Raw genomic sequence first — 16,942 nt, 5'->3', positions numbered from 1 at the left:
ACTTGGCTGCAGAGTGCAGGGAGGCTGAATGGAGGTGGGGGGCTGGGGTCGACTGCTTCGAGACCGGGCACTGCAGGAGCGAGGCATCGCAAAGGCGCCAAAGTTCTGGAAGAAGAGGGGGGCCGGGTTGGCTCAGTTGATACAACAGGCGCGCATGTACTTTGAAGTTTATGCCTCGACGCAGAGGTCCGGGGTTCAAGTCCAAACTGTGACGATTTCCTGCATCTCATTAAAGGCAGAAAAGCCCCAAAAATAAAGGAAGGCAAAGAGTTAGGGGGCAGAGAACACCTAGGGTATCAGAAGAAGGGGCCATCGGTCTGCCACCAGGACACTTACTGGGGGTAAAGGAGTGGAACGGTGGTCCCCAGCAGATTAATTATGACAATGGCAGAGGTGTTTGAACTATCTCCCCCAGAAAGCCTCACTTGAGTTCTGTCCTCCAAGGCCAAGGTGGAGGTGTCAGGCAGTACTAAGTTGCAGGTAGACCAGCAACCTTTCTCTCAAATTATGAATATAGTCTCAAAATAACTTGTACTTTTATACATAGAAAACATACTGTCCATATTTGGACCATTGCTGCAGCTAGTGAAAATATATCATAATCTCTTAAATCATAAAGTTTATAAAATGCCACAAAAAAGTGAAAAAAAATGCCATCACAAATATGCTGTATTTGAGAGACTATTCAGTATACTATTATAGAAGAGTGAAACCAGAAAATATTGACATACAACAAGCAGAATGCAAAGAATTCTTGAGCCTTTTTTGCTTTCAAATTATTTTAAGATTCATTTTTCAACTAATTACTTATATTTCTACAATTTGGATCTTCTACTCAACACCGTATGTCTTAGATAAACAATCTGCAGCTGTTCCCATGGCATGGTCTTCATCCATAAACCTAAAACATGACAACAGTGACCATCACGCACAAAAAACCAAGTGTGGTGGATAGCAAAACATTCATTCTTTATTGACTGGAAAAATACAGGGACCAAAAAAGAAAAATGTGCAGTCAAAACGATCCCCAAACACCCATGATTAAAATCCCCAAAGCGACTTCATTTTGTCAACTGAATACATTTAAAAATATCAGAGTTAATGTGCAGCAAGTAAAAGCTATGTTAAGTCATGCCACAAAGCAGGAGGGTTGGGGGGGTGGGGGGTAAGCAAAGAGGGGGAGGCCAGCCATTTAGGTGGTACAGGGCAGCGTGAGTCAAAGCCACAACACAAGAAAAGCATCATCATCATCGTCATCATCATCGTCAGTCTCTCAGATCGCGTCAATGTCAATGTCGTCCTCTTCTTTTTCAGGCTTGTCTGGTTTCACAGTCTCCACTTTGAGCTCGCGGGCAGAGGGGGAGTACACCACCTGAGGACAGAGACCACCACAGAGGGTTCAGCCTACAGCTACAACCTTAACACACACGGGTGTCTGGAATAAGGCTGCTTTGGTAATTATAAGAGTAGTTTTATTCTATAAAAACCCTTTCATTATTTAACAAAAAGAACTTGTGTTGTCAAATGTTAAACACGAGTAGATGTACGGGAACTTTGCCTGAAGGAAGAAGAAGAAAATAAGAACTAACCAGGCATTAAACACTAGCACACCTTTTGGTACTTTGTTAGTTTTCACACTTGGTTTCAAAACCAGAAGAAAACTAAGACTTAAGATCTCCTCCAGACATGTTTTATGACAGTAATACTCTGCTTCGACTAAGTATTTATGTCTACAAAAACATTCAATTACTCCGTTAAAAAGAACATCTGATCAGGAATTTATGAATAATCAAATGTGTATTTCAATAGTTAACGCTACATTAGATGTGTCTTACTTCACAAAAAAGTCCATTCTCAGTGTTTGGTAACTCGAGTTTGATACTGCACTTACGGTTATGAAAAACAATAATGCGTATTATGTATACATCATGTATTTTGATTTAGAAGAACTCTCCTCCTTAAAAAGATGAATTTGAAAACAGCTTTCTTTAAGTCTTATACAAACAAAAAGTTATACATGTATAGAAATTGTTCTGTGGTAGTTTTGATATTCACATATGGAATATACGAAATATAACCATTAAAATGGGGATGTTCTATTGAGAAGTGTATTGACTGCAGCTACAAACATTTGTTTAACCCTCATGTTGTCCTTGGGTCAAATTGACCCGTTGTCCTATATCAGTGTTCTTTTTAATTCCCCAAAATAACATGGTTGATTCCACACAACGCTCTTTGCCAAGTACAAATCTCTACTTTCATTAATTTTGGGGCGTCTTATTCTATTTTATAGCATTTGAAAACAAATTGAAGTGTTTTTGAAATAGTATTGAGTAAAAGTTGACATATTCCAGTCTGATTATCATCAACATCCATTCCTTTAATTTTAGTCTGAATAATTCCTAATTTCTGCTTTTCTAACTCAAACATTAGGTATAATTTCCTATAAATGAGGTTTATAGAGCATAAATTCCCAAAATAACTGTAAAACTAAAGTTAATAAGTTTGTGTTATGTAGTGTTGAAAACGTCCCCCCCCCAAAAAGAGACAAACATTCAAAAAAAGCATAAAAAGTGTTAAAAAAAGGGACAAAAATGTAAAAGTTAAAAACGTTGATAAAACAAAAGTTTAGATATTCTATTTTGACGGGAAGACAACACAAGGGTTAAACATTATTTAGATTTAATGTAGAATAAAAACCCAGCCAGACCACGTTGACACTCTACATGTGTCTGTTACCTCCACGTTCTCATCATCCTCCTCTTCCTCCTCGTCCTCCTCGCTGCCCTCGCTCTCCTCCTCCGCCTCCTTCAGCCATTTGACGAAAGGAGCAGCCTTGGCGTGGATCTCTTTGGCGAGCTCCTTAGAGACGTACTTCTTAGAAACCTGGTGGAGACAAAGCGCCTGGTGGGTAAATGATACTCCAAACGTTTAACCACATTAGTGGGGAGGATTTCAAATTATACAACAATGTGACAATAACCCACTTATGTGGCGATTTAGCTCTTTTAGCACATTAAACGTATGAGAAAGAGCAAGATGACATGATGAATTCACAACTGGATATTTAAAGAGGGTTTTTGGAAGCCAGTGCCAATATCTGACATTTCCTTCACATATGTTTGATAAACAAGAATTCTAGTTTAAACATGGTCATGACAAGTTTTGTTTTAACCAGTTTTGCACATTTTAAAAGTAGCATACAGGTAAAAACAACTGCTATTCTAAAGTAACAGTTGCATAAAATTGAAAACCCTCAGAAGACAGAAATATGCCCTAAAGCACATATTTAACAGATACCAAATTTAATCTTTGAAGTTTCTCTCTAGTTCTTTTTGATTTTCTGGCCAAAATAATAGCCATGCTCTTTATTTTAACCCCATTTTTTAAATTTTTGGACCATTGTATACATTTACTAATGACTAAAAAGATCAACATAAAGCCATGTCCACTCCCCCACCTTCTCTGCCCAGGCGAATATGACGTCTTCCTCCAGCAGGTCTGCGTCGTACAGGTCTTTGAGGATGATGGGAACCCGAGACAGCAGCTGGTTCTGGTGCAGCTTCACAACACACTCAAAGCCCCCCAGCAGATACTTCTGGGCCTTCTTGTTGCTCAGGCAGAACTGGGTGGGGATTCAGAATCAGAAAGCAGTCAGGAGACAGCACTCGCTCAACGCCACAAACAGGACAACAGCGTGTAAATGCAGGGCAGATATATACATTTCTGGAATTACTGTCTCATCCGTAGTAACCCTTGTCTGGAATTTTTATTCTTTTATTTACTTCCAAATATTTGATTTGTAAATTTGGCAAGCATGTATAACGGTCTTTATATCAATGTTAGGTGGCTTACTTTAACAAGCCCTCAGGTTTATGTTTTTATCCCGCCAATGGATTTTATTAGGTTACTGTACATTTCTTTTTACATGTACAAAAAAAGTGCAAAGGAGAGAAGGTTTGGAGATCCATCTAAGAAAACGAGGCATGAAGTTACAGTTTCCTATCGGCCAATCTGGGCCCAAAGACGGACGTATGACAACTACGTTCAACTCACTCGCAGGAAATGGCGCTTGTACTTCTTGATCTGGTCGCGGATGTTCTCGTTGAAGAGCAGCTCGCTGAGGATGAGGGGGCCCATGGCCTTCACGTCCAGACGCTCCGCCTCCGCCAAGATCTCCTTATCGGCCCCGTCGATGGTTTTGCTCTCCTTCTTGTGCTGGAAACGAGGAGCAGTAAAGTCAAGTGGGATCTTAAGGAGTCGAGATTTAAATGATCCCTTCATGTTGCCCTTAATTCTTCTCTGAATAACTGAGAATTTAAATCTAGAAGCTAATCGTATTATAAATAAAGTTTTTAAGTTAAGAAATGCCATACCTTTACATTTTTAAGATTTCTTTTCAGCTCATAAAGTTTAATACTTTTGACTATTAGAACTCTCGCAAAGGGAACTGTGTCATTTTACATCTTTTTTTAAAAGACTGAGATAAACTAATGTCTTCACCATTACAGCTAAAATTAGTAGACTTTTATAGAAATAAGAATAAATATTGGACTTTGTGAAAGATGACTATGATTTGGATCCTTACTTTGACAAAGTTGTAGAACAGGTTGACCCTCTCCTCCAGTGGTTTCTCCAGGTCCTCGCTGAGGGTCAGGTTCTTGGCGTGGTCGCTGATCTCCTCCATTCGCCTCCTCTGCGCCTCCTCTGTAGTCTCCTCTGCCCAGTCCTCATCATCGTCATCTCCATCCTGGCAACCGAAAGGTCACAACAACTACTTGAAATGCACGCCAAAGTTTTAACTGCAGGGTCTTCCATACAGTACGTTGGAATAAGCAGAGATATTATTTCCATGCTTATTCATACATCTTAATATTCTGCATCAAAACCTTACACACTGGCAGAGATGCAAATGTGAAACACTCAGATAAAAAGGGTTGGAATATTAGCTCTGGCCTTTGGCTTGAATTGTGAAAAGGTAAGAACAGAAAAGGGTTAGGGGTAATAAAGTGTCCTGTTTATGTTCAGAAAACAGCCTCTTGTTGTATTATAACCCTCATGAGTAGAAAACAACGAAATTGGTTGATGCCTTTAGTCATGGGGGAAAAGCTAAGAAAAAAAAATCCTATGACCTAATCGTGGTTTTCTATTCAGCTTCCATGTGAAAGATTAAACAATCAGCCATATGAGAACTTTGACTAAAAAGAAAATTTAAATGTTAGTTTTCACACTTCAGATAGACTGGCCTAGCCTTTAAAAGAGCTGCTCCAGACATGTTTAAGAAATATGATACTCAGCTTTGACTAATAATTTCTTATTATTAGATTATTTTTTTAAAATCTACAAAAGTTCAATTACCTAGTAAAACCCGTCTTTAAATAACACACACACTGTTCCCCCTTAGAGTGACCTCTGGATGCAGCAGTAAACAGCCTAATCGTCTTATCTCACTGCAAACGTTTGAGGCTTCTTCTGTTGAAGCTATCTCTTTGGACTACTAGCTTTAAAAACAGTGAATCGAGAGCAACACTGGACTGGGTGGTAGGGAGGGACTTCTGATCCCTGATCCTTGTTTTGGCAAACACAGTCAGCTGCTCACGGGGACGTTGAACTCAGCGAGCACGCCGAGTTAACGCAAACCTTTTCTCAAAGTGAGCAAATACCGCTGGTTATGTGTTTGACTGGATTCATCAGGCTGTGTGTTTGCTGAAATGTACAGAAACTCCTAAAGACCCTCTAGTTGGCTGATCCTGAACTAACAACCCACCACAGGATTAGGAGCATCAAAGTTTTCTTGGTTTCCAGCTTCGCTGCCAGAGCCGTTCTCCTTGTCCTTCTTGCGGTTCTTCTTCTCCTTCTCTTTCTTTACAGATGCAGACCCACCTTCAGTGCTCTCTATTATGTGAGAAATAAAACCGTTATCAAAAAGTGCAAGTTCCGATAATGTTCAACACAGCAGGGAGCTGGACCATCACCTCTGCGTTTAACTCCTAGAAAGAGCCAAATCTGACCTGGTGGGTTTTTGAGGATGAACGTGCAGAGTTTGTGTCTGGTGTCGAGCATGCCGCGGTATCCACAGGCCTTACAGGAATTGCCAATGGTTTGTTTCTTAGGATTGACATGCTGAAAGAAAATAGGTTTTGAAAATAAATAAAAAGCCACACACTTAAGTCTTCCCTGGATCTATATCCCAGATGCTGTGAGACATTTACCAGATCAGTTTCAGGGTTGTCACACTCGGGACACAGCACAAATTTTCTGATGAACCCATCAAGCATGTCCTGCAACTTGTTCGCCTCGTGGGATCCGTTGACGATGTAGCGGTCGTTTTTGCTATCAAACTGGGTCTGAGCACCGAGTTCACAACCAAAAAACTTGGTCGGGTCTGCGGAGAAAAATCAGACGTTCAGATCAGATGGCGCAATGAAATGGGTCACCTGGTTAGCCCGTTCTAAAACACCACAGTACGTATGCATGTATATATAAATAAAATAGTAAAGTAAATTCAGAAGAAGATAAAGGAGAAATGTAAGTAAAGCTTTGAAACAGAAACACAGCAGGGGTTAAAAGACAGCTTTACATCTCTTAATAAATTTAAAAAGGTCCCTTTGAGGTTTTTTTAACATTAATATGAGTTCCTCCAGCCTGCCTATGCCCCCCCAGTGGTAAGAAATGGTGATAGGTGTAAACCGAGCCCTGGGTATCCTGCTCGGCCTTTGAGAAAATGAAAGCTCAGATGGGCTGATCTGGAATCTTGCTCCTTATGCGGTCTGGGTATAAACTGACTGTTTTCCTTGGTGTAACACCGGCCAGATGATGAAACAGAAGATGATACTGCACATGTCATGCGTTACTTACATGTTGGAGGCCTGTTGAGTGCCTTTGCAACATCAACCATGTTGACAATGACCGTCTTGATTCCATTCCCTTTGCCTTCGACCTGGATGAGAAAACAAACCATCGAGACCCAAAATTAGATAGATATTTATTGATCCCCAAAAAATGGGAAACTACGGTGTTACAGCAGCACACATACATTAGTCACACAACACAGAATATAAAGATAAATGAGATACTATATATATTAGTCATTCCTTTACATGCATTTCATTAATGTTCTCTCACGCAACTTGAATTTGATTCAAGTAGACATGATGAAGCTGGTTCTCTCTCAACCTCTGTAATATCGTTTTCGAAAATATCTGCAACTCAAACTTAAAAAGCCATCACAGCGAGCAGTTACCTTGGCAATCAGACGGGGCATCTTGTAGCGATAGAACTGGTCTGACACGCTGCGGTTGACGTTGACAGACATTTTGGCTGGATGTTAGCACTATCAGTAAGATAAAAGGATCTTGGTTGGGGATTTTTCGGGATCTTCTGTCTGGAAAAGAGGGGATGACATAAACGACTGCAAGCGCGCTCTGTCTCTGACATGAAAAACGCTGTGCCGCTGTGGCCGCAAGCTCCTTTCTTGAAGGCTAGATTTCCACCACACAGGTTCCAACGGCTGCGCAACAGCTCTGAAAGAGGAGAGTGACAAAAATAATGAATATTTTACTTATAAAAATAAAACAGCAACTTCATAGTAGCCTCTGCTAGCTAACTTGATTGCATAGAGAACGTTAGAACTAAACTTCTTGTAATTGTCAAATTTTATTTCCAAATCTTTTTGTTCCTGGATCAACAGCATTTAAAAAAAAAAAAACTGTTTAAAAGTGCTTATTTAATAGTTTATGCAGTTGTGTTAATAGCTCTGTGACAGTTTTTAGGGAGAACCCTTAAACATTTATTAAATTAGGATAATTGATTATTTTAAAGTTTATTTTTTTAAGCAAAAATGCCAAAACACTGGTTTGAGCTTCTGTTCTAGTTAAAACAGTAAATTTTAATGGCTGATTGGCTTTGTATGATGGCAAACTAAATTTTTGGGGTTTTAGACTGTTGGTCAGTCGTAATGAGCAATTTGAAGTGATCAATTAAGGTTGTGGGAAATGACAATTGTTTTGTATTGTTTACTGACATTTTAAAGCCCAACCAATTACAACACTGATTATAAATCATTCATTTTTGTATTAAAATTTGTTACGCTTGATAGTTTGAAATCCAGCCTTGTGGTAAATGATGATTCTTGGGTGACTGCCACCATTTAACCAGCCTGGAGCGAATTATGACACATGTCCCTCAGTCCAGAAGGACAGGCCACAAAGAGACCAGAGACAGCTGAGGGATATGGAGAGGTCACTTATACAATTACTGTACTGCACTTAAACAAGATTGATCTTAAATACCTGCAACGATAGATTACAAATATGAAAAGCCTCAGAAAATATTGCTGGCAAAATCAAATCCAGCAAATATCCATGCTAAACAGTTAGCAAGCAAGACAGAATAATCAAAAGAAGCAAAATAAAAACCCAGGCACTAAACTGGATTCTTTTGTGGCCATACACATACAAAAATTGTTCTGTGAAGCCTTTTGTCTTACATGAGGGCCTCTGGCTTTAGTCGCATAAGGCCTTCTCTAGTTATTAGGTCACAAACAGGAGGCCTAGCAGCTGCTACACAGCTCTCCCCCGCTGACGGCTTTAACACCGGCGAGTCTGGAGTTAACTCAGCCGACATGAAATGACTCACAGCCCGTTTGACAGTGACACAATGACGTCCGAGGCTGAGGCGTTTCAGAAGGGCAGGGGTCGAGTCTATTTCATGAGGAGGCTAACTAGCTTAGCTGGCTGCTTGGTGCAGAGTGCGTCATACATCCACTGCACACGAGTGAGGGGCCTGGGAGACGCCATTTTGATACAGTGGCACAGAAAACACGTCACATTGCACAATAACAACGCTGAGAGACTAACCACATAGCCTACGTATTGCCAAACGTTTGAAATGCGACATGAATTATTCCCACAACTTACCGTTTTCGCAAAACAAAGACATAAACACAACGCTGATCGTCCAAGAGCCGCAGTGAACGGTGGTCGATGGTTGGTGCTGGTGTTGTATTGATTGCAGAAGGGGTTCTTAATGGTTGTTCAGCTGCCAAATATGCACAGTTAAACACCCGAAAGCGTCCAAACAGTGCAGGCGCCAGGCTCAGAGACAGAAGGGGGTTATTATCCGGAACGTCCTCGGGGTTCGGGGGACCTTTGGGAGAAGAGGCGTATTGTTATCCATACAAACTGCGGACTAAAAAATGCCAACGTTAGCATCATCAGGTGTGACAGCCAATGTCGTTTATTGGGTGTGTAGCACGACCGTCACGTACAGTATTATAAAAAACATGCAGCATTCAAGTGGTGTCAGAATAATCGGAAAATGTAGTTACCCACTGGGAATATTAACATAAACCCTCAAGTCTTAACTCTAAACTACACGACTAGCCAAGTTGGCGTTATATTACGCATTAACGTGGCGGTCGATGTATGTTGGGTTAATGATAAGAAACCTTTTATAAATATATCTATTGCATCTGAATTTTGTTGCTCACATGCAATTTGTATTTTTGGTGAGAAGAGTTAAGTTGCTGCCCACGTGACCTTAATTAGTTAGAAAAGTTATTTAAACAAGTCTTTGTGGCTAATATTATTTAAATGATTATTAGCGTGATCGGGTATAGCTATATTTGAGTGGTTTGAGATAACGTAATGTCACGTCACTGGTGCAGCAACAAGTCTGGGAACAAATCACTAATATAAACCCTCAAACTGGAAACGACTATCACCGTGTTGATTACACGCTCTACGTCTGAGCAATAAAATACAGCACATTTTTTTGTAGCATACATGTTGTTTAAACGAGTCACGAACACATCTAAGTCATGAGAACGACTTTTCAACTCCGAAAATGGGAAATTCCGAGGAGCACCTGACTGCAACATAACCATGGTCAGGACGATTCTCAAAGGTTCCGTTATGTCTTGTGCACGTGTATCAATGTTACATCACCCCCAGATTAAAACAAAATACGTCCATAAACGTACATGTATCATCAAGGTGATACGAGTATATTGTGCGTCTCAAATAGTTTCGTCGTTAGTCCGTTATATAAACAGGCGCAAACAGCGTTAACGCCAGGCACTCCAGGAAATAGCCAGAGCCCAGATGCTAGCTAAAGCGAAAACGTTCCGCAGCTACGCAGTTCCTAGCATGAAGACGCGGTTGGGTAAAGATAATACATGATTGACCAATAAATGTAACGTTGATTTAGCTAACTACATTTATTCCGTGGAATTACGACCATCGATGGTTAATCCATATCAGAATGAGGCCGAAGAAAACGTGATGCAATTATTTCGCACCTTACCTCTCGAATGTTCTGCGAAACACTGCTTCTAACGTTGCTTTTACTGACGAATGTCGAGCCAACAGCCGCATAGACGGTAACAACTTCCGGTCATAGCATTTACAAAACAAAAGTCTGCTTTTTTCGTTTTTTATTTAGGAACATTAATATTACAAGAAGACAATTTAATCATCAAATATACCACATCTAATATAAAACACGTAACAGTTATTAAACTTTAAAAATAGGAAATAAACAAAATTACAGGGGATATTTAATTAAGCAATCTATGAAAAATACATACACATAATTATGAAACAACAAACAAGGCAAATTCCTTGTTTGTAAAAACTTGGTAACCCCATTTTGATTCTAATATAACTATTTTTTAAATAGCTATAATACAATATATAAAATACTACAACTACATCCATCCATCCATCCATCTTCATCCGCTTATCCGGTATCGGGTCGCGGGGGCAGCAGCTCCAGTAGGGGACCCCAAACTTCCCCAAACTACAACTACAAATAACAAAAAATCGTAATACTTCTTCCACCACTGATACTATCTTAATGTCTATGTTCCCTTTGACATATGTCATATGGGAGTTTTATGTAGCCTGATTACAGGACTTTTTCAGATTCATAAATAATGTTAGTCATGCAATCTTTCTTTAAAAACGGATTTCAAGGATTGATTGCATTTATTTAGTCGTTAAGTTTCACTTGTTTTATTTGGAAAGGACAAAGGGAAGTGTTGTATCTTGTGCGTACTCTCATTCTCGTATCTCATTGGTTGACGGCTTGACGCTGTACGTGGTGCGTAGGCGCTTCCTCAACTAGACTAGCAGAAACAGCTAAAGTAGAAGATGGTGAGTATAAAATGGCGAAAAGGCCACAATTTCCCACATTTACAGCCCGTGTTTTGTGCACTTTTCTCGCACAATGTTTTCTAAGACTAGTTGGCGACGTAAAAACGGCTACATCATGGTTTTAAACGCGTCAACACAGTCTCAATTTCAGTTTTTTTTTAGCAAAGCTTCATTCCGAGATGGATAAACGATCACATGACAGCTGGGCAGTTTAGTCTCCCAAAAAATTCACTCCAAGCACCCTTAAAGACACTCTATTCATCTGCACGGTGGTCTTTCAGCTTGTCATGTTTGTTCATCAACCATTCTTTGTGTCTGTGTAGTTGATATCACGACATTTTGTTCCTGTTCCTGTATGACTATCAGTAAGCTATCCGGGCTAACAGGCTAACAGCTACTTTATCATATGAGGCACTTTTTCCTTCCTGTCCAGCGAGATTGATGCTAATCATCCAGTTAACTGTAACTGACTGACTTAGTAAGGTTGGCTGAGGTAAAACTGTTTTCACATTAGGACTACAACTTATTATAAGTTATTTATTAGTTCATAGTCATTCATTCATCTCTCTGTCTTTATACATTTTATCTGGATTGACAATAGGTTGAACAATCAGAATCAGATTTATTGCTAAAGTAAGTTTCACATGTGTTTTACAATAACATATTACATAGGAACAACAAAGCAAATGACTTAGACAGGAACTTAATATATTATATAAATATTACAATAAATTTTGTAAAAGACAGTACAATAATTAGGAGAAAGATATTTGTAATAAGTGTAGGTGCAGTTTAAATCTAAGTTGTTCATTGATTATAATAACTAAATTTCCATCCCTATTTGATTTGCTTCCCCACATGATTTTGCTCACCCTCAGTCTGGTGAAAAGTATAAATATGCTTTATCATCCTCACTAACCACCAACCATTAACAATCGATTCAACCACGTTGTCGTTTAACTTTTCTTGTTTGTTTTTGAATGATTATCTGTCTACTTAATCCATTCACTTTTTAATTTCTAATTTCAGTTTTTCCCCTCCCTCTTGTCCCAACTTTTTCTTGTCTTTTGTTTGTTCTTTTTTTTGTATCTTTGATCATGCCTCGTGTCGTTCTCTCCATGCACATCCCGCCTTCCTCCCTATCTCACCCACTCTCCTCCTCTGACCCCTCATTGCCTCTGCAATCAACCAGGCTGGTCACCGGGTAAGTTCCCTCGCTCTGTGTTGGATCCTTGTTTTCTGCTCGCTCTTCTGCCTGCTACACTAACATGGGGTCAGGATTGCACAGCTGTGGAGGTTTGCTCTTTCTGCTGCTAATTCAGCAACTACAGTGCTGGGATCTGGTGCCCGGCAGGCTACAATGCTTTAATCACACCTGCTCTCGACTGTTGACCTGGACAAGAAAACACTCATTTCTCCATGAAACAAAATAGATAAGAAATAAGTCAGAGTAGAAAACCTAAAACCCCCATATATAATTTCAAGAATGTGTATAGAAATCTACTATGACTCATGTTTTACAACTTAAAATGATTCTTCTTTTTTGGAGTCCTTACTAGTGACCCATCTATTGCAAAACTCATGGAGGCTTTCCACCTTAGAAATAATGAGCTTTCCTGATTGGACAGATTTTTAGCAATTCTTAGTAAGGAAATCCAATCAGCTGGTTTTTTTATTATTATTTAAAGTGAATGACAATTGATGCAATAACAATAACTTTAGTTGCTCAGACTGAATAAATATTTACCAATGTTTTTACAACTCATGTGTATGAGGTGACGAGAAGTATTCCTCTGATTGCACACATTTCATTTTTTGTCCATCAGCTCCTGGTTTGTCTCAGAGCTCGCCAGCTGTATGCACCGTTTTATCAGCTAAACTGATTTATGGTGTCAAATAGAACCCTGAAATGTTTGTTTCTCACCAAAGTTGTAACATGTAACCACAACATTTATTACATTTCTCCGCTGGCCAGTGGAGTTCAAATGTTATTTATGGGTTTCATGTTTAGTATAAACCTTCAAGTTGTTTGGTGTTTGATTCTTATGGACTTCTTGTGTGGTGTGAAAACATAATTATCTCGCTCTCATGTTCTACATGTTATTGAGTGTCTGAAATCTTGCTGTTTCAATCTATATTCTCCCCATCCAAGTGGGCTGTTTTTTTTTGGGATTATGTAAGAAGTTACATTCACAACTCAGTTTGAATTCAGACACTTAATAATCTCAGCTTCTTCCTCACAAACATTGCTTATTTACAAGTTTAAGCTTTACGAATTAGGTGGGTTAACCACTGTAATGATATTAAACTGTAGCAGGTTGTTGTTGTTTGGGTGCAATAACAAAAACTGGACCGTATTTTGATGGTTTCCAACAAGAAAAAAGACAACTTGAAAAAAACTGAGGAGTACAGTGGTTTTGGTCGATGCCGACCCGTGGCATCCAACAGATCTCTCTCCTTGGCCCACTTTCTTTTTTCAGTGTTCAGAAGCGACATCTCACAGCCTGAACTCTCCCTCATCAGTGGTTGACTAACCTGTCCATGTGTGTGTCTGTGCGATGCTATCAGTTGGTCCTGGTGTTAGGTGACCTGCACATCCCCCACCGGTGCAACACCCTGCCAGCCAAGTTCAAGAAGCTGTTGGTCCCGGGGAAGATCCAGCACATTCTCTGCACAGGCAATCTGTGCACCAAGGAGAGCTATGACTACCTGAAGACTCTTGCTGGAGACGTCCACATAGTCCGAGGAGACTTCGATGAGGTCTGTCTGTGTGTTTGTAGAAAAAAACAGTCATATTCATAACACCACACCATACAATGACAAAAAGACCAAAGATTTGGCTGCTGTGTCTGGTTAAACCTGTCCAGAATACAGTTTCCAGTGGTATAGTACTAAGAACATGTGTATTATTCCCAGAATAGCACTTTCAAATTAAAACAAAAGTTCATAATCCTTTTTTTTTCGGGGGATCAAATATTTATATTTTTTATTTATAGTCAAAACAATTAACAAATAATACATTGGGACATAGGAACGCGTCCCTGGACCAAAGAACAAATAGAAAGATCCACAGAGAGGAAAGACGGGGAGGGGGTGGACCTACCAAAAACACAACAGCAGGAACAGAGCTTGCAGCTCACCAACAAGACACACAAACGCACACAAACAACGTCCAGAAAGGAGGTGGCTTCCACCGTATTGCAATCATCTTCTTAGCTGCTGTAAGTCCAGCAAACACAACGCTTTTCTAAATTTTAGTGCATTAATCTTTTTTTTTTTTTTCTCTCAGAACCTGAACTACCCCGAGCAGAAGGTTGTGACAGTGGGCCAGTTTAAGATCGGTCTCATCCACGGCCACCAGGTGATCCCCTGGGGCGACATGGCCAGTCTGGCGCTGCTCCAGAGACAGCTGGATGTCGACATCCTCATCTCTGGGCACACGCACAAGTTCGAGGCCTTCGAGAACGAAAACAAGTTCTACATCAACCCTGGTTCGGCCACAGGAGCCTACAGCGCACTGGAAAGGTAGAGGAGTCCTTCACATGGATGTAACACCACCTCCCGCTGTTACTGCAAAGGGTGGAAGTGGGGAGACGTTTCAATTTAAGCATTCAAATAAAAAAAAACAACAACACTGGTTTACATTTGTAGCCTAGATACAAATTGGCAAGTGCAGTTATTATTTTTATTCTCCATTTTGATGGAATTGATTGTAAAACATCTCATGTGATCAGCATAAGTTAGAATTAGGACACTGAGCTGAAGTGTGACCATTTGTTTTGTATTAGAATTGTACAATTACAGACATTGGTCAATTTCATAATTTCACCAATTCCTCTCAGTCATGGTAGGTACAGACACAGAAATTAAAATAGAGAGAGATTCAGATTGTTGATAAAAAATATAATCAATTAATAAATGATCATTTATTATAAAAGATAACGCTACCCAGCAGTGAATACAGTTAAGATTAGCCCCATCTCTGCCAGCTACAATATTAAAGTGATGAACACATCAATAATTATAAACCAATAATGTATATTATTCTATAACGGGTCGTTCTGCATAATGGATATGTTTTACTTTAAATATATTTTGATGCTTATAGTTTTAGACCTTTACTAATATATCATCAGTGCATATAGCAGCTTTTTCCGGAAAATCTATTTACCTGATAGAACGTAGTTCCGAGACAATGTTGCTGTCTGACTTTGTTAAGTGTCATTTTTCACTGACAAGAGCAACTTCAGGAGTGGAAGAAGTATTCAGATCTTTTGCTTAAGTACATGTAACAATACCACAGTTAAAAAATACTCTGTTACAAGTAAAAGTCATACATTCGACAGCAACCTTTTTTTTTTTTTTTTTTAAGCTACGTTCTATCAAATAGATCTGCTGGAAAGAGCTGCAGTGGACGCTGATGATGCTCTTCAGTGTGACATACAGTACATCAGGTGTAACTGTAGGACCCACACTAACTTTATTTATTTATTTTTTAAGACACACTTTAACCTGAGAACACATCTGTCTCCTCTCCTTACAGCAACATCATCCCCTCTTTTGTATTAATGGACATCCAGGCGTCTACAGTGGTGACGTACGTTTACCAGCTGATCGGGGACGACGTCAAGGTGGAGAGAATCGAGTACAAGAAATCTTAAAGGGACGGCTTGAGGGGTTTGTGTGGCTCAGTGTATCGTTTCATTCCTTTCCCCCAGGGGGCAGCATCTCCCCTGCAGTCTCCAAAATGTTAATACTGTAACAAGCTGTGCAGTAACTTAACTCTAAAAGAAACGTGTATTATATTGTTTATAAGTCATCAGGATGTGCTTATGTCCGAGCTGTCATTTGGCAACTGTAGAGAATGCAATAATGTCACATGTATTTGTTATCAAAGAAATATTTGGTGCCATTTTTCTTCTTCTTTTTATTTTGTCATTTCCGACCTCGTCATGTCTTGTAAGCAACAGGCCGTTAGCTTCACGTAGTCTGCTTTTTTTCATTCATTTATTTCCCACAATAAAGATCTAATCTCACTCCATTACTTGTTTTGTCTAAATAATACTGAAAATGATGATGATGATGATAATAATAATGCTTGTGTGCATATAATAGATAACACTGTGATTTAGGTAGTAGAGGAACAGTTACTGAAGGGGAAATCCAGATGTGTTTTGTTGTTACTCTTATTGGGGGTTAAAGATCCCAAAAGTCCCAAATGTTTTCTACCAGCTCACAGTTCATTTGTGGCCAAAAGTAAGTGGACGCCTCTAACATTCCACCCTGATGTGATAGCTGAACCGGTCATTCCACCACTGTGACAGTTTGTATTTATCCGTTTTATGTTTTCTTCATTTGGTTATGGGCTGCCAGCCAAGTCTCCCTCCTGACATCAAAGATAGTCTTAGTTAGGTAAAGCTTTATAATAAAGTTTAGAACAGCTGATGCTAACGGGTGATATCTTCCAAGTTGGCACACCACACATGGACACAGCCTCCCCTCTTCTGGTTTCACCCTTTCCACCGGATATTTGAACCTCCTGCAGGGATCTGCTCCCCTTCAGACACAGAGCATTAGTGAGGTCCAACACAGTTGTTGGAAGATCCCAAAGGTCAAGTTCTCCAACACCAAACCATTTTTTTATGGATTTATGGAGCTGTCTTTGAGCGCAGGGGCATTAACACTGAAAAAGGAAAGAGGCAAAAACTGTTGAAGCCAAGTTGGAAGCACTTCATTGTCTTAAATTCAGCTATCAGGCTCCTCTCCTGTGGAACCAGGTTCCAGTT

The 16,942-nt window shown here is 39.7% G+C and overlaps 2 protein-coding genes across 5 annotated transcripts; one reads left to right on the top strand and one right to left on the bottom strand.

Annotated features, from left to right (window-relative positions):
* Positions 1–943: 943 nt before the first annotated feature.
* eif5 (eukaryotic translation initiation factor 5) lies at positions 944–10,390 on the bottom strand. 3 transcript variants are annotated; one of them, XM_032526220.1, is made up of 12 exons: positions 10,306–10,390; positions 8,919–9,147; positions 7,244–7,523; positions 6,859–6,940; positions 6,213–6,385; positions 6,012–6,123; positions 5,768–5,895; positions 4,589–4,750; positions 4,057–4,218; positions 3,461–3,625; positions 2,740–2,886; positions 944–1,372 (listed from the first exon to the last, which is right to left on the bottom strand). In XM_032526220.1, exons 3-12 carry the CDS (start codon positions 7,313–7,315, stop codon positions 1,274–1,276), a joined length of 1,302 nt encoding a protein of 433 aa, XP_032382111.1. In that variant the 5' UTR covers positions 7,316–7,523; positions 8,919–9,147; positions 10,306–10,390; the 3' UTR covers positions 944–1,273. The 3 variants fall into 3 exon arrangements, with proteins under 3 accessions (XP_032382111.1, XP_032382113.1, XP_032382112.1); XM_032526222.1 differs by lacking the exon at positions 10,306–10,390 and adding an exon at positions 10,218–10,236; XM_032526221.1 differs by lacking the exon at positions 10,306–10,390 and having other exon boundaries at positions 8,919–9,252.
* Positions 10,391–11,045: 655 nt separating this feature from the next.
* Positions 11,046–16,197, top strand: vps29 (VPS29 retromer complex component). 2 transcript variants are annotated; one of them, XM_032526268.1, is made up of 5 exons: positions 11,062–11,156; positions 12,349–12,360; positions 13,725–13,916; positions 14,446–14,681; positions 15,700–16,197. In XM_032526268.1, the coding sequence occupies exons 1-5, from the start codon at positions 11,154–11,156 to the stop codon at positions 15,815–15,817; spliced, it is 561 nt and encodes a 186-aa protein (XP_032382159.1). In that variant the 5' UTR covers positions 11,062–11,153; the 3' UTR covers positions 15,818–16,197. The 2 variants fall into 2 exon arrangements, with proteins under 2 accessions (XP_032382160.1, XP_032382159.1); XM_032526269.1 differs by lacking the exon at positions 12,349–12,360 and having other exon boundaries at positions 11,046–11,156.
* Positions 16,198–16,942: the final 745 nt, after the last annotated feature.

This window comes from Etheostoma spectabile, chromosome 9, assembly GCF_008692095.1.
Source record: "Etheostoma spectabile isolate EspeVRDwgs_2016 chromosome 9, UIUC_Espe_1.0, whole genome shotgun sequence".
Classification (NCBI taxonomy): Eukaryota; Metazoa; Chordata; class Actinopteri; order Perciformes; family Percidae; genus Etheostoma; species Etheostoma spectabile.
Note: the sequence above shows the minus strand (reverse complement) of the source record. Positions and strands in the feature narration are given on the sequence as shown.

Bases quoted from the DNA above. Each gene is read 5' to 3' on its own strand.
- eif5 (XM_032526220.1), bottom strand. From the start codon at position 7,315: ATGTCTGTCAACGTCAACCGCAGCGTGTCAGACCAGTTCTATCGCTAC. The intron at 6,386-6,858 runs GTAAGTAACGCA...TTTTCTCCGCAG, and splicing joins ACTCAACAGGCCTCCAACAT to ACCCGACCAAGTTTTTTGGT. The intron at 6,124-6,212 runs GTAAATGTCTCA...ATTTTCTTTCAG, and splicing joins ACAACCCTGAAACTGATCTG to CATGTCAATCCTAAGAAACA.
- vps29 (XM_032526268.1), top strand. The intron at 13,917-14,445 runs GTCTGTCTGTGT...TTTTTCTCTCAG, and splicing joins TCCGAGGAGACTTCGATGAG to AACCTGAACTACCCCGAGCA. The intron at 14,682-15,699 runs GTAGAGGAGTCC...CTCTCCTTACAG, and splicing joins GCCTACAGCGCACTGGAAAG to CAACATCATCCCCTCTTTTG.